This window comes from Lissotriton helveticus, chromosome 12, assembly GCF_964261635.1.
Source record: "Lissotriton helveticus chromosome 12, aLisHel1.1, whole genome shotgun sequence".
Lineage (NCBI taxonomy): Eukaryota > Metazoa > Chordata > Amphibia > Caudata > Salamandridae > Lissotriton > Lissotriton helveticus.
Genome location: NC_136073.1, coordinates 635725688 through 635747431, shown reverse-complemented (window position 1 = coordinate 635747431; position 21744 = coordinate 635725688). Strand labels below are relative to the sequence as shown.

The following is a 21744-nucleotide window of genomic DNA, read 5'->3' as shown; positions in this document are numbered from 1 at the left end:
CCTTGCTCACTTTGCCACTGGATTCAAGCTAGCCTGGCTGATGATGGCTGATTAGCCAGAAACCAGTCCCAGGATGCTCGTTTCCAGTCCAGGGAAGGCATGACTTGGTAGTTCGGGCTGGACTGTTCCCATGAGGCACAGGGTCAAACTGATTTACATATGGCCATGCCTGAACTGGGGTGACGGAGTGAGCTAAAGAATGATGATGGACTAAACCCAGATCAGTTGACTGGGGGGGACTGCTTGCAATGTTCAACACTCCGTCCATCATCCCCTTTGGTTTTGCAATGCCAGACAGGCACCCACAAGGGGCTCTTTACCGGAGAACTTTTTGGTACTCCCTTAGTTTTATAAGAAGCCTAGGTGTAGGGCTACAGAAGTGTAGATTGGTGTGAGTAATCAAAATGTGTATCAAGAAGGTGCAGGTTAAAAATAGGTCAGGAGGACATGTCTGGTGTGTCATCTACTTAGTAATCGTAGCTCATGTTTTAGTTACAAGGATCAGATCATTTCAATAAATATTTTAAAATGTCTTCTCGTATATTTTTCTATGTAGAACCTTGAGCATGCGAAAGTGACTAACGAAAGCGTTAGATCGGTTTCCTCAAATTCCTTAGGAATCGGATCGGTCATGTACAAGGTTAACAACAACATCTATAACTCTGTAAGGTTAGGGGTTTTGATGCGGTACTGTGAACTAGCCAAACCAATATTTACAGATGATTTTACCTAATATACAGTCTTACTAAATTAATAGGAACAGTGTAACATACCCCTGCTACCCAGTGATAAATTGCCTGTACGTCCCCTTTCACGATGGAGAATTTAGTGTAAGTTAGTTGTCACTAGTGGGCTGTAGCACCCATTTTGGCACGCACTACAGTGATAATGCAAACATGACTGCAGGCCTGACTTTTGCAGTATTAAACTGCGAGTGGCAATGCGCAATTTAATTTATATATTTGATATTTATTGCTGTTTTGATGATTGCTTTTATAGTATTTTATGGTTGCAAAAATAAATAAAGAATATTTGATGATGAAGCTGCAAATTAGCTTGTCAATATTACCCCGTTTGCCGGGTCAAAACTTTCCTTTTACATATTTATAAGTCACTCCTATGCAGGCCTTATTGCTCATAAAGACAGAGATTATGGCATTTAAAAGTAGGAATGTAATGACGGAATTTAATGTTAAACCTGTCCTTACAGTGACAAATCCCTAAAAGCTAGTCTCACTGAGGCAAGACATCACATTTCCCAATGAATTATGATACACCTCAGTTCGGCAGAAATTCCCATAAATAGAAATATTCACTCATTGAACTAAATTACAAATTTTTGAAAGGCACAGCATTGGAGATGCTATACAAATTCCCTAACCTAGGAAATACTGAAGTGTAATTGTTTTCTACTCCTATGCATCTATCTAATTATTTCTGCGTATGGAGGAAAAGAGAATGCAGCATACCTTTTTATGAAGTTGTTTAAACACAAATCCCCCACGTTACCCACATATACCCACTGCACTTGGGTTATATCAAGAAGGAGAGTTGAGCACCAAGTTAAGACTCTTATTAGGTGTTTCACACTCATTAACACAATCTTTGCAACCAGAAAACCTCAGTAGAAACACATCTCGCAAGAACAAGCATTGACTGAGACAGTCGGTCTAGGTTTAAATGCTATTACAGTATTTAAAAAAAGGCATACACATGCACGGATATGTGCTTTCGGTAGTAATGAGTAGCTGATGGAGGAAGAGACAGGGAGAACTCAACTAGTCCCTCATGCACTACAACACATGCACTCCATTGGAGGCAGATGCAACCATCCAGTTGTATTGAGTTAGAGATTTATACTCCTCTGGGCTGAGTCAGGATTTATTAAAAAAAAGTTGCAATCCTGTTGTGGCTGACTAACTAAGACCTAACTAAAAGAATGGCAATACCTCAATTAGTGTATTGCCTTCCTGCAACTAATGTCTTAACATGCTGGTGAGTTACTGTCTTTGCTTGCCTTCAAAAGGAAGATGAGTATTAAGGTAGCCAGAGTTTTTCATATAAACCTTTGTATATTATGTATTGTCAGACTCCATACCCCACGTGTATCAAAATTCTACTTTGGGTTCCAGGTTTTTTTTGTGGTGATGTGAGCAACTTACAGCAATTTTGAAACCTAAATCAAAACATTTTCCTGTTTGATTTACATATTAATCCTGCAATGACCTATCTAGGTATTCAGTGAGGGTTGCACTAATGCACATGTGGCTGTGTTGGCAAAGATTTCTCGATAAATGGTTGGAAAGCTCATTTATATTATTAGGTTGTAAAATGTTGAAAAACCATTCTTTGACTCACAAGCACACCAACAGACACACGTGTGCTTACCCTATCAAACTCCTCTGTCAATCTCTCTCTCTCTCTCTCTCTCTCTCTCCATCTATCGTTTCAAGTAAATCTCATTTAACACAAAATATTTTGCTTGTTCTGTAGGATATACTTTTTTGGACATAGACATTTCTTCGAGAAAAGAAGAGCCAACCCCTATTCTCATTGATCATTTTGGTGTAGAAGTCCATGAAAGCAACACTGGTACTAACCTAGGTAAGTTTCAAATGTTCCTTTGCTTAGAATTGTATTTAAATAGCGATCACTTAACACTCAAATCCATTTTAGATTGATTTCTTATCTGTAGCATAATTTTTATTTCAAATAATTTTTTATTGATTTTCAAGAAATAAACAACTAATTAAACGAATGATAATAGTGACAAATTATATCATAACAATACAAGTAAGAAGTGTACACAGTGCAGTAAAGTTAAGGGAAGTAAAATAAAGTAATAGAAAAAAATAATAGAAAAAAAGTATATACATTTTACCACAAATGACTAATTTGTTTTCCGTTTCTGTGGAGTTCACGCAATCCTTTGGAACACAAGCTCTCTATGAACCTCCTATGTACCTGTGTCCAAAGTTTCCGAGGTCTAATTGGGCTAGGATGCATTTGGTTGCTTGAAAAAATACTACAAACTTCTTTAGATAGCTCCCCAATATTTTAATAAGATCAACTTCACCAGATAGTTCTTCATCAGGTTGATGGTAAAATCAGTTTACAAGGCTGTTAAATGAAGCTAGATTTAGCTACATGAGAATTTGTTATCACAAATAAAATGGAGGCCTTACAGACATATGAAGATTATTACACTAAGCCTTTGGATGGAGAGAAGCAAAATAGAAAGACAATTTAAATCTTTGAGAATATGTCTGAAATAAATACTTTTGTATTTGTTGTTGTGCCTCTGATCCAGCGCGGCTCTCTAACAACCTTTAATACCTATTTTACTCGGCTCAGATGCAACTACCATCTACTCATCGGTGGGGCCCATAACACTGCGAGTTACACACACTCACACACATACACATCGCATCTGAATCGGTGACAACGAGGTAGAGCTGCTGGTTAGCGGGGTACCTAGGTTTAAATTTTATACATTAGCTTTTATTTATTATATGCCAACATGTTACTTGGAAAACCCTACACCAAGATACTCCACTATTTGGTCAATAGATCATCTAGTAGAAGTTAGTTGATGGAGACAAAGACCAGCTTAATCATAGTAATCCAAATAAAACATTAACATTTATCTTGTCATGACTTTATTTAAATGAAACACAACTCGTGTTTACATTTTAAAAGAATTGTATCTATTCATTTAAGAAACAGAAGTTTAGTTTATTCAAATGAATGAAGATTTAGCTATTTATTTAGTACATGTTAGAAGGAAAAATGAAATTAGAAATCATATTACCTAACTCTGTTGTAAGAGAATAACAGAGTCGCACGAGTCTCAATCTGCCTCTCTATTCTTCTTAACGCCTCAAAATAAAATCGCTGCATTCGGTCATCTTCATTGCTCCACGAACATTAAAGTCTAATAATATTTCAAAGTCTCTAGCACCATGAAAATCGATCAAACCTACATCATGTCGTGGTGCAAAAATAAAAATCAGGAGCAAGCTTTTTTACCCTTTTCAGACAAGATCTTTTATACCCTTTTCCACTAAATATCTGACTAAAATTGAAACTTTTAGGGTCCATAGTTTATTCTGATTGGTCCAGCAATGGGGTGACAACGATCATTTCATCCATCCTTGGCAGAACTGGTTTTCCAAAATGCACAATCATTTCACTTTTTCCCATTGATGTCATCTCCGTATTTTATTTTGTCATTCAATTCAGTCAATACATTGGTCTTCCGTTCCCAGGTTTTCAGATGCACAACAATTCTTGGCACTCTCTTACACTCTTGTGTCAGACTGGACTTGACATCGTTCGCTAAGTGTACCAGGCACCTCGCTGATCCAACCATTTCTTTTGTGCGCATGCGTAAAGACTCTTTCTTTCAGGTCACTGTCAAGATTGCAGTTAGCAGCCATCTTTAGTGCCCAGGCCACGTAGACCTCAATGAGAACTAGTGCGAAAACAAACACAAATAAAATATTAAATATAGAATTATTATTTTCACTGTTAACCTCCCACTTTTCTAATATTCCCATTAGTAAATTACGCTTCGTATACTTACCAAACGCGTTTATTTTCTTTTAGCCACGATAAGACACGCACGTTTACAAAAGCAAAACACACATGCGGTTTTCGTATGATAGCACTATATTAGAATGACTCGTTCACAATTGTTAATAAATGTGTTTAGTTGGTACCCTCGTGTAATGTTGATGTTAAATGCACTATTGTTGATTAATTATTCATGCTTCAAACGATTAGATTGATTATAGTCATGCGAGTGTAACTTTGCAAGGGGTACACAAAAATATTTGTCTCACCCCTGCTCCATCACCTCCTTGCTCCTTAACTTTTGGCATCTGTGACCCTGAATGGTTGAAGTCATCGTACACTGACAGAGCCTTTCTAAAGGTGCAGAAAAACAAATAACCTCTTTTGTGGAGCCATTATCTATACTTGTTTCAGTAGGTGACTCCTTGAATGCAGAAGTTAGAGTTAGTAACTAAAAATCACTTGTCTCTTGGCATTGCCATGAAAGATGGTGGTCGTTCTGTTTTGAGCTCCAGCTGCCCGGACCACATCCATCAGAATCCACAGTGATTTGTCATTCCAGCAGTCTCGTGAGTGCTGCGGCCATCATGAGGGGACAGCAGCTGCCTGTTTTTGACCCTGGGCTGACCACGATTACGGGACAGCCTGCGAGGCAGGCACATGCTCCTGCACCGTCGCTGATGCTGGGTGTGGCCACTAGGGCATACACTCGTCCCAGGGTTCAGTCTCTGTTCCCCTGTTAGCAGTGGCTGGTGGAGTTGTCCCTTCTCTTGCCTTCTGGTGTCCGTGCTGTGGCTGCCGGGCCAGAGGGCGGTTGAGCTCAGTGAATCGCCGCTGGCATTGTTGTGCAGCTGGGCACTGATTTGAATCCTAGACCAATTGAGCCACAAAGTGTCCCAACCGCGGGGTAGAGGCCTGCCCTGCCATTGGTGTCTGGATTGGAAGGTCCTTCTGCAGCCCCCTGTTTGCCTCAGGGTGTTCCCACGCCTGCAGCATACACTCATGATGTCTTCCCCTCCCCCAGGTCTTCCCTTCATTTGGCCAGGAAACCGGAGAGTCAGGCCGTGGGCCATGCTCTAGCTGAAGAGCTGCAGGAGATGAGGCTCCTTTCTTGTTGGGACGGTCTGCCCTAGCTGTGAGGCAGGGGATCCTGTCTACGTTTGCCGACTGCCATGCCTTCCAGCCTGAGCTCAGCGGCTGTGCCGGGCCATGGGGCATGATCTGGGATGCTTTACCAACCTCTCCTGTCTATGGGGGTCAATCAGTCATTGCTGATTGTGTCTCGTAACAAATGATCCCCTATTCTCTTGTGGGGGTCTCCCTCTAGAGCAGTAACGCTTCTGGGTCTTAGTTTAGGCCGGGTGCTGGTGTGTGCTCGGCAGCCATTTTTGGACCACGGCATGTTGGACATTTCCTGCTCACTTTTTGAACCCTTTTGGCTGCACGGGGGCTGGCTGTGCACCTTCCTTTCCCCCATGGTCTGCGGATCGCTGCCCAGTGTACACCAGCGGCTTGTGCCCTGATTGACAGAAGCGGGGGATAGACTCTGAGGTGAAGGCCTTCCCCGGCACAGATTTTTCTTTCTTTTTTATTACCCTGTCTTCATTGTGGGAGCACTAAGGTACATTGCTGAGTGGTGGGTCTGTCTTAGCTCTATCTGTTTACCTGAAAGAGGCTCCCTAGCTTGTGTTGTTCTTCCTTGACACTCCTGGGAGTGGAGCCACCCTCCTCCAATGTTTTTTTCGATAGAAAGGATAAGCTGCCCCAGCCCTCCATACAGGGGAGGACTGACAAATATACAAATGTATGATCCCCCCCAGAGACCTCGCCTGCCTCCATGTACGTTGAAGGAGCTGCCCCTCCAGCTTTGGAAGCCTCCCTCATCCTGCAAGCAATCCTGGAACTTCACACATCTGTCAAAGGAAGGAAAGATTGGGGAACTCCAATTTAATCTCTCTCTTATTCGCCAAGAATTACACAATACGGCAGACAAGGTTGCGGACCTGGAAACTAGGTTATTTCTGGTGGAGTGTTCCCTGACAACTTGCCAACCCGAGGTGACAACTTTGCGGTGCCTCGTGGCTGTCCTAGAGGTGAGGGGAGGATGCAGAGGGGTGCTCCTGGTGGAACAGCATTCGAGTGGTGGGCAGAACGTAGGGAGCACAAGGTTCGAATACGACTGCTTTTGTTACTACTTGACTCCAGTCCCGGGTGCTGCCTGATGCTGTGTCACAGTTTTTCATTGTGGGACGTGCCCACATATCTCCAGCAGACAAATCCCCACCACAGCCCATCATATCCTGTGTGTTGGATTACGCTGACTGTGATGCTATCTTGAAGTTCTCTCATACCCGAGAGTCGGTGCATTGTGACTCTGCCTAGGTGATGGTGTACCTCGATTATACCCAGGCGTACAGTAGCAAGGTTGCTTTTTCCAGGGGTTAGAGCGAAAACTCAAGACTTTGGGTGTTCAATGTATGCTGCTCTTTCCTATGCACCCAAAAGTATTCTTTGGGGGTCAAGTCACTTTTTTGACACTCCAGAGATGGCCTGGGAGTGGGCAGAGGAGAGATCTTTTCTGGACCGAAGAGCAATGTCACCAAGAGGCGGGGTTGGTCTGGTGCCAGACACTACTTTAGAGGGACACAGACTGCCGCCCGACATCAGAGGCCTCAATACTGGCGAGATTCCCATTGCTCTAAGATGGTGCCTTCTTCTGATCGCCGGGATGCCATTGAAGAGGAATAACATCTTCCTTCGACCATTAACGTGGAACTTGAATTAGCCCCTCCTGCTGCGACAAACATACCCTCTGACGCAGCTTCTTCATGTTTATCTTCCTATTGTCATGTTGGTCACGGAGGCTTGCATTTTGTCTGATGTGATGTGCTTTGCTTTTTTCTTCTATGCTGCTTCCGTCATGATTCGTTCACTTTTCTGTTTTGTATTTCTGTTTTTGCCTCTGCACATGCTCTGTTACCCTTACAGTTCTGTATCCTGTGTGCGGGGGAGGGCATACTGCATTGCCTCTGACCTATCTGTTCATGTCTCCCGGTTTATGGGTGGGGGTTTCAGTTGGGGTGAGTTTTGTGTGACAGTCCGAGAGAGGCTTGCTCCCTAGCACACCTGGTTGGCGCCACCCTGCTGTTCGTTCTCCAACAGGTACTTCAAGTATGGAGGTAGTTGGGGTTTGGTTTTTGTATTGTTGTCTTATTTTTGATTTCATTTACACCACACTGCAGATATGCACACTGCTGTTCCTGCTCTTTTACTGCATAACTTCTCCACACCCTAAGCTTGGCTTGGTGGCTGTCCTCCATGGCCGTTGACCTTTCTCTAGAAGACAGGCCTTGGTCCTTGTGGCTGCTTACCTGGAATGTCAGTGGATGTTTTAATCTCAGCTGAGTGCAAAGGTTCTTCTAATCTCAGCTGAGATTATAACAGCTATATTAAATCTCCCTTCAGGGAAAGCTGCTGGCCCGGATCAGCTCCCTATGGAATTCTATAAATCATTCTGGGACATACTAGGAGATGATTTGGTTAAAACAATACAGGCAAGCTATGGAACCGCTTGCGGCTTGGGTGAGGATTGATGCCCAATTGCGCGGAGTGGAGTGGGTGGGAGGCCCGTCTGATAGGATTGCCCTCTATGCGGATGACATGCTTTTCTTTCTCACGGACCTCAATAAATCAGGGCCGAGAGTCCTGGAAATCATGCGCGTTTTCGGTGAGGTGTCGGGTCTTGGCCTTAACGTACGGAAGTCGAAATTATGGGTCCTGGGTGACGCAGGGACCTTGGGTCCCTGGGCCTCAGGTTTGCAGGAAGCGACGGGAGGCCTTAAATACTTAGGCGTCTTTCTGACGGATATACCGGGAGTGTCGTGGTCCCGCAACATAGTGCCAGTATGGGACAAAATCCGTTCGGATATGCAGACGTGGTCCAGGATGCCCCTGAATGTCTATGGCCGCTCAGCCATTTTTAAGATGGTGGCCCTGCCCCGTGTTCTCTACCAACTGCAGAATCACCCGTACCCTGTTCCGCTGCAGTGGTTTCGGCAGGTGAACTCCGCATTGGGTCGTTTCCTGTGGACCGGGGGAGCAGTGAGAGTGGCGCTCCGCACCTGCTTCCTGTTGACCTACTGTGGGGGGCTGGCCTCGTCGGACGTCCAGTCTTACTATCAGGCGTCGCACCTACTTGTCCTTAACGAATGGTGGTATGGGGATCGAAGTGACCCGACCTACGCCCTAGAGAGGTATATGATGGACCCGGACACGCTCCACACTATCCTATACTCGGCAGCTCTCCGGAACCGACTTCCGATGGTCACCCAGGTAGTCTTCAGAGTATGGCGCGACGCTCTCCCCCGCATGGGGTGGTGGAATAGGTTAACGAGCGAGACTCCCCTGTGGCACAATGGGAGGTTGCCAGGGTTGGCAGCACTGCGGGGCTTTGAAGGCTGGGACGCTATTGGCATCTCGGCGCTGGGCCACGTTCTAAAGGGCACGACCCTCAAATCGTTCCAAGTATTGCGGGAAGAATATGACATGCCCCAGTCCCAATTCTTCAGATATCTACAGCTCCGACACGCTCTGACCCCCGCAATAGCAGACATAACATCTTTACCAGAATTTAGTCCATTAGAAGCTAAGATATTTATGGGTGAATTGGAAACCAAGAAAATTTCGACCATATACCAAACACTGGTGACCCATTGTTCCCCCTCTCTTGATAAACTGCGGGCGGTTTGGGAGGATGAGCTGGGGGAGTTAGAGGAGGAAGACTGGAGGGAAGCCCTGGAGGCCCCTATGGGAGCTGCGATAGCAGTACGCCTGAGATTCATCCAATTCAAGTACCTACATAGGGCGTACTATACGAGAGAGCGACTGTGGAAGGCGGGGCTGATAGCCTCCCCGGAGTGCCTGAGGTGTGGAAGTGAGATAGGCTCCTTCCTACATACAGTATGGGGGTGTGTACGACTGCAGAGATTTTGGACTGGCTTGTGGGACTGTCTCGAGGAAGTATTGGCATGGGAACTCCCTCGCACACCGAAACTGGGCCTCCTTCATGTTATGGAACAAGTGGGGGGTAATAGATACAAACGCCACCTGCTTCTTCTGGGTCTTACGGTGGCCAAGAGGGACATAGCCCAGGCTTGGAAGGCCCCCAGGGCTCCACTGGTAGGGGTGTGGAAACGAGGCATGGATTTCAACATGGGCCTGGAACGCCCAATCTTTGAGGCCAGGGGCTGCCCCATGAAGCACTATCGGATCTGGAAAAAATGGGCAGACTATAGGGGCCTGCTACTGGACCCCCCGACGACACGTGCCACAGATATGGACCCAATTCGCACTACCCCTGAGTGAACTGAACCACATGCTGTTACTGAGATGCTTAAGCTCCTGTTCTAGACAATGTAAACACCGTGCAGGGTGGGGGGTGGGTACTGGGCTGGTTTACGGGGAGGCGGTTTAGGGGAATGTTGATTGAATACTTTGACCATTATTGCGCTTATAAGCTCACTGTCTTCCTGCTTCAATGGGAGCAGTGTTTCTTTTACATTCTGTCAACTGCTAAAACCAAATAAAATTTGTTCTGAAAAAAAACAGGCAACCCAAATAGGGGAATCTATCCCAGGCTCATGGGGAGGAGCTGACATTGTGTTAATCTTAAAAAAGGGAAAGCCTGCCTCTGACCCCGGATCGTATAGGCCGATTACATTAATGAACACTGATACCAAAATCTACTCTAAGGCACTGGCAACAAGACTTGCTAAAATAATAGGAAATCATGTAAGTAATAATCAACATGGATTTATCCCTGGAAGGGGTACAACACATCATATACGTAAGGTTATTACTCTGCTCGATGTCACTGAAGTCACAGGAGACCCGATGGCGGTCATGTTGTTAGATGCCGAAAAGGCTTTTGATCGGGTCTCCTGGGACTATTTGTGGCATGTGTTAATGAGGGCAGGGATTAAAGAGGGATATACTAAAGCACTTCGAGCTTTATACACTGACCCAGTTGCCTCTATAAGAGTTAATGCAGGTTCTACTCTGCAATTTAGGATTAAACGGGGGACGAGGCAGGGGTGCCCATGCTCCCCACTCCTTTTTGCAATGTATATGGACCCATTAATTCGCAGGATAGAGATGTGCGACAGAATTACACCCTTGTCCACTCATTTGGGGGAATGCAAGATTCTTGCATATGCCGATGATGTGGCAGTAATTACACCAAATTCCACGGAGGCTATCGGGCAGATGGAGATCGAGGTCCGGAGGTTCGGACGTATCTCTGGATACGCTCTAAATACATCTAAGACGCAAATAATTAAAAATTCACATACATATTGTAACGATATCCGAGTTGTTCAAGCAGGGGTGTACCTTGGAGTGAATATCACTGCTGATCTTGATATGTTAGTGGAAAAAAACATTGCCCCAATAATCACTAAAGTAAGGAAGGAACTAGATAGACTTGATAATTTACACCTCTCAATTGTTGGTCGAACAAATATTGTTAAAATGCTGGTTCTCCCAAAAGTTTTGTACATATTTAGAGCTGTTCCACTAACTTTTGAAAACAAGTGGTTTAAGATCTGTGAACATATGATTAACCGGTTTATCTGGGCTAAGGGGAAAACAAGGAGAGCGCTCGGGTATAGGGCACTTCCACGAGAAAAGGGAGGATGGGCGCTACCGGATATAAAGCTATATTACTGGGCATCAGCATTACAATATATGGTGGGTTTGCTGGGAGGTGCAGAGGCAGAAGGGCAGGATGAATTTGGTACATTAGCTATCTATGGATTAGCTATCGGACCGGGGGCAGAAAAATTACTTTTGAAATACACAGACGCAAGCTATTTCAAAAGGACAAGATTTAAGACTATCCTAGCAGCTTACAACATTTGGAAAGCATTCGCCAAGAGGTTTGGTATAGGGAAGTATAACGCATATACAAGAATCAATGGTAACCCTACTCTTCCTAGTGAGGTTTTCTCTGACGCAGTCTTTAAAGAGTGGGGGAGGAAAGGAATTCGGAAACTGGGCGATATTCTAAGCCCACAAGGTATGATGCAATTTTCAGAGTTACAGGCAAGTTATGGCTTAGAGACTAGACAATTCTTTAAATATCTCCAAGTGAGAAGTTTTATTAATAAAAAAAAGGGTGGTGCTGCGGGATTTGCGAAGAACTCAATAATGGAGGTTATACAAACTGGCATAAATTGTACGATTAAGAGGTTTTATTCAGAACTGTTAAACTTGAAGAAGGATGACTTGGAGAAATGGGTCGATAAATGGGCAACTGGCTTAGATATAGGCCGAGACCAGTTTTCTTTATCATTAGATATGGGTAAGAAATTACTATGCACAGCCTCATTACAGTCTCAGCACTATAAAACTTTGTACCATTTGTATTATACACCAGCCAAACTTGCCCAATGGGGAGCGACATCAGGTACCAGATGTTTTAGATGTGATAATTCAGAGGCTGATTTAGAACATATTTTTGCATTATGTCCTCGCTTGGAGACAACAAAGAAAGATATAGAGAATTTCTTAAACAACGCATAAGGATTAGAAATTGTATTAACCTCATCAATAATACTACTAGGAGTTGTAACAGAGGGGCGGACACGGGGCGGAAGCTTTATATTTTTGGCAATGACAGTTTTGAGATTATGTATAGCCTCGGCATGGCTTGATCCCCTCCCCCCGACGTACCATCAGTGGTTAGCTAAATTACTGTCAATTTATAAGTTAGAAATTACTATATATGCTAGGAAGGGGAAAAAGGGAAGAATGTTGGGCGTACAAATCTGGGATCCGATTACACGATGGAAAGAAGGGAATGTTAGTTAATAGATACCTTGCTGCTTTGTTGCTCTTCTTTTCTTTTCTTCTTTTCCATACCTTTTTTTTCTCTTCTCTCTCCCTTCTCTGTTTTCTTTCATCACTGTTTTCTCTGTGCCTCTGCACTTAAATATAGCTTGATGATTATGTGTTTTTGGTTAGTAGGATTGAATTTAAGATTGTAATTTCAAGAAGATGCCTCTCCGTATGAAATAATCACTGCTATATATGTATTATGTATAACTTTACTGTCTTTGTGCTCTGTACATTTTATTAAAAAAAAAAAGGGGAAAAACTCAATAAAAAGTGTTAAAAAAAAAAAAGAATGTCAGTGGATGTCTGGACAAGATCAATGGGGCACGGTCTTGCAGGCTGCCCGGAGGTCGGTTGCGGATTTCCTGCCTTTACGGGAAACTCACTTAGTTGGGAACAAATGCTCTTTTTTGGACTCGACTGGGATTTGAACAGATGTTTCATTATGTGTTGCATAGAGGGTCCAGGGGTGTGGCTACACTCACCTGGCGCTTAACTCGTTCCATCGCATTCGGACTAGACACTGTGTCCAGGACTGGTATGTTGCAATTTCTGGCCCCCTCTGGTGCACCCCCTTTTCTCTTCTCAATATGTATGCACTCCTCCTTGTCTGAAGCGTTTTTGCACACCATTCGTGCCATTGTTTTACAGTTCCCCATGGGGATCTGGCTGCTTGGTAGAGACATGAATTGTGTAGTTTCCACGCAGCTGGATTGGTCTTTTGTAAGCCTGTGAGCATCTTCACTGCAGATGCCCCTCGCCCAGTTCATTGAAGCAATGGGCTTGTCGGAAGCCTGGCACTTTTCTCATCCCTTGTATAGGGAGTATACCTTCTTCTTCAAGGGACTTCAGATAGGCATTGGTTTGTGATCTGGGACCCCTGGAGGATGAGGACTGGCTTCTCTTCTTGAGGCAGCCATCTCCTCCCAGTACCACCTTATTCAGCTGTGCGATTTACACAGGATCTCTTATACCAGGGAGAGGTTGTGGCAAAGAGGCCAACTTGCATCTGTCAATCCCTTGAGGTGTCAGACTGAAATGGGGGACTTTGTTCATACTGTCTGAGACTGTGCTGTTCTTATTCCTTTCTGGAATGGATGCTTAGATTGTTTAGAGGATTTATTGGGCCTTTCCTTGCCCCACTTGCCACAATGTGCATTACTGCGCATGTCGGATGACGTGGATGGTAGGAATATAGTCGTTTACATCGCATGTGTTTACAACACATGCGTTTACAATGATGTTGTTACAACGACCTTGTTGTTACATCGCATAGCCATTACAACGCAAGTCATTATATTGACTTGCTCTAGGGGGCGCGCTGACTTAGGAATAGTATAATTTACTATTCCAACTCCAGTGTGTGCAACAGTAGAGAAGGTGTTTGAATAGCAAATTATACTATTCCTTAGTGTAGAGCGCCCTCTAGAGCAAGTTGTTTTAACAACTTGCGTTGTAATGGTACTGCGATGTAACAACGCGGTCGTTGTAACTATCCCGCGCTGTAATCGCATGCGTTGTAACGCATGCAATGTGATGGCTGTTTCCCAGGTAGTATATACCATCAGGCCCTATTGTGGTTGTGGCTCACTGTTGACAAACGCGACATAGCGAAATCTTGGAAGGGGGCTTTGGCTTCTTTGTTGGACGTTTGGAGGTGTTATGTTAAAGTTAAGGGCATTTCTAAAGCGCGAACGGTTACCCAAGGGTGTCTTGGCGGTAACTGCTTTCCTCTGGACGTTGAGGTGGAGGCACAATTAAAGGTTAAAGAACCTGGTTTTAAGTTGTTTTCTGAATGTCAGGAGATTGGTGGAGTTTCTTAAGTGGAAGGGGAGATCATTCCAGGCCCTTGCGGCACCAGCAATGAAGCTTCTCCCACCCCATGAAACTCTTTTTATGGGTGGTACTGCAGCTGCTGCTTGAGGTAGCCTGGGTCGGTGCCCTGCAGTGACTTGTACACATTGCACAGAGCTTTAAAACATACTCTTTTCCTCACAGGCAGCCAGTGGAGCTTTTTGATTTCTTTAGCAATAGACTTAAATTTTGGTGTGTCAGTGAGCAATCTAGCTGCTGCATTTTGCAACAGTTAAAGCTTGTTCATAAAGCATTCTTGAATGTTTAGTTAGAGACAATTACAGTAACAGACATAATAAGTGCCGTGACAACTGTCCGCCTACTGTCTTCCGGCAAGAAGTGTAGGATTTTCTTAATCATTTTGAGTGTATAGAAGGTGATTGACGCTACAGCATTTATCTGGTCACCAAAGTTGAGGTGGGAACTGGACTGTTGCTTAGACCTTGAGTATACTGTTTACATTGCATCGGGTTGTCCTCAGAAGTATTATAAAATCTGGAAGTGCTGGCAAGTTAGCGCCCAAGGATTGGCAAAAATAGGGTATTAAGCCAAAAACCCCGGCTTATAGCTTGAACCCTCCAAACCCAGATGGCGCTTGAAAGATCAGATGGACCTTTGCCACTGTGTTGCGAATTGAGAAAGGAAAATAAATACAAGTCATAAATAGCATCAACTGTCAGATTCTATATTTTCGATCAATGATGAGAAGTTGTAGAATTTTTCAAAACCTTTATTATATCTTCAAAGGATTAGTGGATATATTCCAGTTGGTCCAGATTACAAAAATATTGAATAAAATATATATTTTTTAATATAACAATTTTATTGAGTTAAAGCAGTGCAGAGTCATCAATACAATAATACAATGGCATTCAAGGGTCACAAAATACATCTGACCCTGTGTGAGAGCATATTTCTGTTGTAGGTCTATAAAGGTGAGAAGTTTCCCTTTGCTGACTAAACCCCCCAATGTAGTTATGCCAATGATGTCCCACTTGTCAAATCCCACGTGGAAGCATAGAGACCCCAACCTCTGTGAGGACCAAAGCGGTATGGCTTTTGTGAATTTGTCGGCCCACCCCAGACGTTTATTAGCTCTGTGCCATGTGGCTACCATCTGTGCCATTGGACCTTGGTATCGTTTTATCCGGGTCTTGCTGTAAAGTGCGCCCAAATACCCCTCTCGACCCGTCTGATAGTGCTCAAGGTGGAAGGCCGGGTTGGTAGGGGATCCATAGAGCCATTGATTTGTGGCCACCAGCTGTGAGGCCCAGTAGGAGAGACGCAGATCTGGAAGGGCAATGCCTCCGTCATACCACCCCTTTGTGAGCTTTTGGAGAGCAATACGAGGTGCCTTCCCATCCCAGAGCAAGAGAAGAAGTTCCCCTTCTAGGGTGTTAAAATTGGAGTCCGCAATTGGGAGGGGGCAATTTTGGAGGACGTATAGGAATCTAGGAAGCGCTAGCATTTAAAATAAGACCGCTCTGCCTAGGAGGGACAGGAGCAATGACAGCCAGTGCGTAACATCTTCTTGTAGTCTTTTAAGAAGCCCCAAAAGATTGTGTTCATAGAACAATTTAGGATCTGGTGTGATAAAGATGCCGAAGTATTTAAAGCCCTCTGAGGCCAGTTTGATGGTGTAGCCACGGGGCAAGTGGGGTGGGGGACCATGTAACACATATAAGACCGATTTGGGCCAGTTAATAGAGTAGCCGGCATATTTACCAAAGTTAATAATGACATTGAGCAAGCTGTTGATGGAGGCTCGAGGGAAGCTAAATAAATAAGGATGTCGTCAGCATATAGCGAGATTTTATCCTCCTTATCTTAGCTCCACTTTAATCCTCGAATGGAGGCGTCTCGATGTATCCAGTGAGCCAATGGTTTCAAGGTCAGTGCAAACAATAATGGGGACAGAGGGCAGCCTTTCCTCAAATAAAATATTGATTAGTGACAGCATAAATCAAACAGAGTGTTCCATAAAGAAGATTGTTACTAAACTAGCTAAAGAGCCTAACCTACCCTAAATAGGGAACCTATGAAGAGTTCTTTCTAGAAAAGAGCAAGGTTCTTATAGCAAAGATAAGGTCTTGAACTTCCTATAAAGAGGCATTTTCGAAACCCAGCCAAATTCCCTACAGCTGCAGTAGCAACTATTGAAATATCAGTGGCAGAGGATTGATCATTTCAGAAGCATTGATCAAGAAGAATCAGGGCGAAGGAAAGTATAGTCACTGTCAGCAGTAGCTTCTGGCATCTAGGAACAAGGTGCGGACGAAGGACAGAACTTCAACTCTCTAACTAGTAACATTCAAATATAGTAAATAATCATACAATAATGTAATGAAAATTAGTAGCTGCACAATGCTCTCATTCAATGAAAACCACTCATCCAATGGTGTTGTCAACATCCATTGCATCTCCATCCGATTTCCACGGTTAACATTCATGCCAGTACATAATTGAACAAGTGTAGTGAATTTTGAACCATGAAGGAAAATTCTCATTCTCATGAGAATGTTCTTACCTAAGACATTAACTATTAGCTGCGTTCAATGTCCTGTTGTGAATACAAAGGATGTATGACGTTACAACGCATACTTTTACCACGCCTACCATTACCACGCAATTTTTACAACGCAGAATTCATTACAACGAAGTACCATTACCACGCATGTATTTACAACGCATATACCTTTACAACGCATACAATTACAACGTAAGTATTGGTAAGTATATAATATTTTTTAAAATTTAATTTAATTAAAATTAATATAATGTAATTTAATTTAATTTAATTAATTTAATGTAATTTAATTTAATGTAAATTAATTTAATTAATTTAATTTAATTTAATTTAATCAATTTTTACCCTGTACCCTTTTACCCAAAAACCCCAAACTGACCCTGAACCCTAAAAATACCCCTTTACCCAAAAACCCAAAACTGACCCTGAACCCTAAAAATACCGCTTTACCCAAAAACCCAAAACTGACCCTGAACCCTAAAAATACCCCTTTACCCAAAAACTCAAAACTGACCCTAAACCCTAAAAATACCCCTTTACCCAAAAACCCAAAACTGACCCTGAACCCTAAAAATACCCCTTTACCCAAAAACCCAAAACTGACCCTGAACCCTAAAAATACCCCTTTACCCAAAAACTGAAAACTGACCCTGAACCCTAAAAAATACCCCTTTACCCAAAAATTGAAAACTGACCCTGAACCCTAAAAATACCCCTTTACCCAAAAACTGAAAACTGACCCTGAACCCTAAAAATACCCCTTTACCCAAAAACTGAAAACTGACTCTGAACCCTAAAAATACCCCTTTACCCAAAAAACTGAAAACTGACCCTGAACCCTAAAAATACCCTTTTACCCAAAAACTGAAAACTGACCCTAAACCCTAAAAATACCCCTTTACCCAAAAACTGAAAACTGACCCTAAACCCTAAAAATACCCCTTTACCCAAAAACTGAAAACTGACCCTGAACCCTAAAAATACCCCTTTACCCAAAAACTGAAAACTGACCCTGAACCCTAAAAATACCCCTTTACCCAAAAAACTGAAAACTGACCCTGAACCCTAAAAATACCCTTTTACCCAAAAACTGAAAACTGACCCTGAACCCTAAAAATACCGCGTTACCCAAAAACCCAAATAATATTTTTAATAAAATAATATACTTACCAATACTTACGTTGTAATGGTATGCATTGTAAAAGTACCTGCGTTGTAAATACATGCGTGGTAATGGTATGCGTTGTAATGTATCCTGCGTTGTAAAAAATGCGTGGTAATGGTAGGTCGTTGTAAAAGTTGCGTTGTAAAGGTTGTATACCGAATACAAAGGGTAGTCAAATGCAATGAAACAAATCTATCAAAAATGTCCTGGTTAAGCATACATAAAATATCTAAATTATTACTCATTCTGACAGTCTATTAAGTATGAATCCTCAGCAAGTTCATTGTTAATGAAGATGACCTAATATGTATGATGAAGCAAAAGAACATCATCTTGAAATCATCACATTCTTTACCAGGATGCTGGTGCTAGCCAAAACTCTGAATAAATGTCTACTGAGCTGTGAGCAAGACTCAAAAGAAAACATGGCTTGGGCCTAGTTACAGAGGCTCGTTGAGAATGATTGCCTTCAAATTTTTTCCCACATTATTTTCCTATTCGTTTAAAGCAAGCACATTTTTAAAAAATATATTTTTATTGTTTTTCCTTAACAAAACATGTACATAAAAAAGTGATTCTTTACACACTTAAAGTAGGCACATTTTCCATATGTTTTTTCCTATGCAAATTCATTCCTGCAAAGGTTTTAGCGCATTCCAAGGTACAATTCTAATATGGTGTGCAGGTCAAAATTTGCTTTTGACGTTGATTTCTTGCAGTCCCTTCATTCTGTGTTTTTTTTAAATTGGCACACAAAGTATTTTCATCCTCAAATGTGTCTTGTCTTTTTCTCTTTATTCCCCTATTAACTTTTAGTGACTTCATGTAGTCGTCATTCATAATGCCATAATTCCATGTCCCTTTGGGAAAAAAAAACCAAAACTTTTCCTGTCATTTGCGCATGAAACCTTTACAGCTCAGAAATAGGACATAAAGGAATATTTGACAAATCCTTACTATTACTATCAGCATTAATATTGCTTTCAATATACCTTTCCCAGCTGCTGAAAACCAATTTCCAATGGTCCTTAGTCCTTTCCCAAAGTTCCAATTCATGTAATTCGGGTTCTAACCCTGAAATGTTCTTTGCATAACCTTCTATTTCTTTGCTTTCATTTGGTATGTATACACATCAGTGTGTTAATTACAGCATGTGGCAGACTCCTCCCATCTCTGCAAATAATATGTCTGAAGCAAGACGGTCTTGCAAAACCATGGACCTTATTGCAATTAGTTTAGTTTTAATCAAAAGCTCCATAAGTGTTGGTTTCCATTTTGTCAACTACAGTTGCTAACTTTCTGATCTTTTCCTCATTCAAAATGACTCCTAGAGGTGGTATCATTGATCCAAATATATCCCCCACTAAACTAAGTCCTTTCTTTGTACTACATTTCTATCTGTGTGCTGGCGTTTAAAGTCAATGCATCCAAGCTTGTGACATGGTACATCTTTGGGATTAGTATGCCTAAATAGCAAGTTTCCTCCCAATCAGCAGGTAATTAGAAATAAGCTTTTTGTCCAAAAATGTAATAAATCCCTGGCGTTGCATTTTCGTCTCTCTGCAGTATTTGCCATGTTCCCTCTGTCAGTCAAATGTGTGTTCGCAACTACTGACCCCTAAATGTCTTGTTCTTTTTGGCATTCTTCTTTTGTAAAAAGAAACCTTCCCTTTGTGTCAGCTGTCTAGTCTGAGTTTTGGATAAATCACCTTACTTCTAAATTCATTTTCTTCCATCTTCCACACGCTCTCGAAAACGTCTCTTTTGCTATCTGTAGCTGTTGTCATGTTCATGTATATTTTTGCGAACGCCTTTATGTATGCCTTTTCTACAGGTCACATTAAGCAAGTTAGATTGTTTTTGTAAGCTTTTACACTATCTACAGTTGTATGCGGGAATAAATAATACCAAGCTGTATCCATCATCTTTGCTTGCTGGTGTAAATTCATGCTTTCCATTAAAGGCACCCTATATAAAACTAAATCATAATTACATAAAAATATTCGAAATGTCCTCAACTATAAACTGGTGAAGGCAAAAGACTACACGAAACTGCGTAAGACAAAGGTATGTGATAATATGTAACTTCCTCAGAAACGGAAGTGGGTAACTGTGCACAGACATAGCAATGTTTAATATCCATAGCATTAGTGTATTCCTGAACAAGCCTAGAATATACATTAGTAGAATAATAATTTTTTTGTAACTCACAAATGCTTTATTGAACAAGTTATCCCTAATATTGTGTGCATGTGTATTAGTGCCAGTCATGCTTGGCGGCTCTAATTCAGGCGTTAGATAAAATCCTATTAGTAGTATTGTGATCATTATAACTGTTAATATGAAAACCATGCCAATGATACATTTACACTTATTTCTAATTCAACACATTGTTCTGAGTCAGTATTTGACCAGCTTGCTGTAGAAGATTAGTAGACGATCTTCTTTAACACTTTTAAGTTGCTGGTAAGTTTTTATTTTTTTCTTAGTTGCTGAGTTCCCTAATAGCCAATCCTTAACCCTACTCCGTGTTCTTACAAAATGTCATACCTATTATTCTGTAACTTTCTTCTCGGACCTACGTTAGTCTTCTGTAAAACAATTGACTGAGCTGTGAGTTAGTTTTTATTTTTCAAAGTGATTTCTCCAGTTTAATGTCTCTTTACTTCAAGGGGGTGCTAACATTTCAGGACTCCCGTTGTACAGATCTTCCAAAGTAACATTCAGAGCTGCATTTACATAATAAGAACATTCAGGTGCTTAATATCTCCTTAGGACTTGGTGATTCGGATCAAGATCACCTTTGTCTTCTGTTTCACTTTCCTCATGCTATTTTTATGGAATTTGTGCTGTCAACGAGCTTCTCCTTTAGTCTCTCTTTTCTAAGACTACTTGTCCACTCTGCTTGTCGGCGAACTCTTATTGTTTCAGAGCTTGTTCCTCCTCAGGGTCTTGTTTGTTTCCTTGCACTGTTTCACAGATGCTTTCAGCATGTAGTTCAGTCTCTGCCTGGTCATTGTCAGAGATTTCCATGCCACTTGGTGTTACTTCAGGCACTTGTACTTGTTTCTCAGTTTGCAAATCTTCACCCCTTTCTTCTCCTAGTTCCTTTCTCTGAACCGGAACAGGTGCTGGTGCTGCAGGTCTAGGGTTGTCTCTTGACTGGTGGTGCGACCACTAATGGTCTTCTTTGAGGTTAATAGACCAAAGGCGCACCTTCTGGATTGCTCACCTTCTTGGTGTGTGAGGCATGTATCCAGTTCGGGATGCCAGCACATTTTATAGCGGAGTTTGTAGTCAGTATGACTTACAAGGTGCCTTTCCATCTGGGTTCTAGACCAGTCTTGATCATGACCCAGTCACCAGGATTGAGGTTGTGGCACTGTTCTTGGTGAGGTTCTAGTATAGCAGCCGGTACCTGAGGAGAGACAGAACTACGCCAGCCATTGTCTTGCAGTAGTCCAATACCATATAATCTGTGATATTCACAAGGGCACTTGCAGGCAGTCTCATAGCCCTTCCAATCCCCTGGTCTTACCTTATCTGGTCCATGATCACTGTGAATGACTGTTAGTCACTTCACCGCTTATTGTCCGGATAGAGCAGATGAGATCACATGCCTCGGATGGTTCCAGGGAATTCCTTCATCTGGGTCTGCTGGGAACCAAGTCCAATCTGGCATGCATGCTCTGAGACAGCAGGAATTCACTGGTCCTTGACTGTGGTATCT

At 42.4% G+C, this 21744-nt stretch overlaps 1 protein-coding gene across 1 annotated transcript in view; it reads left to right on the top strand.

Moving 5' to 3' along the window:
- LOC144797574 (uncharacterized) overlaps positions 1–21744 on the top strand; it is a 510336-nt gene that overhangs the window by 226209 nt on the left and 262383 nt on the right. Inside the window, exon 5 of the mRNA XM_078668235.1 lies at positions 2494–2604. Within this exon, the coding sequence (XP_078524361.1) occupies positions 2494–2604 (111 nt within the window). The remainder of the gene's footprint in view (positions 1–2493; positions 2605–21744) is intronic.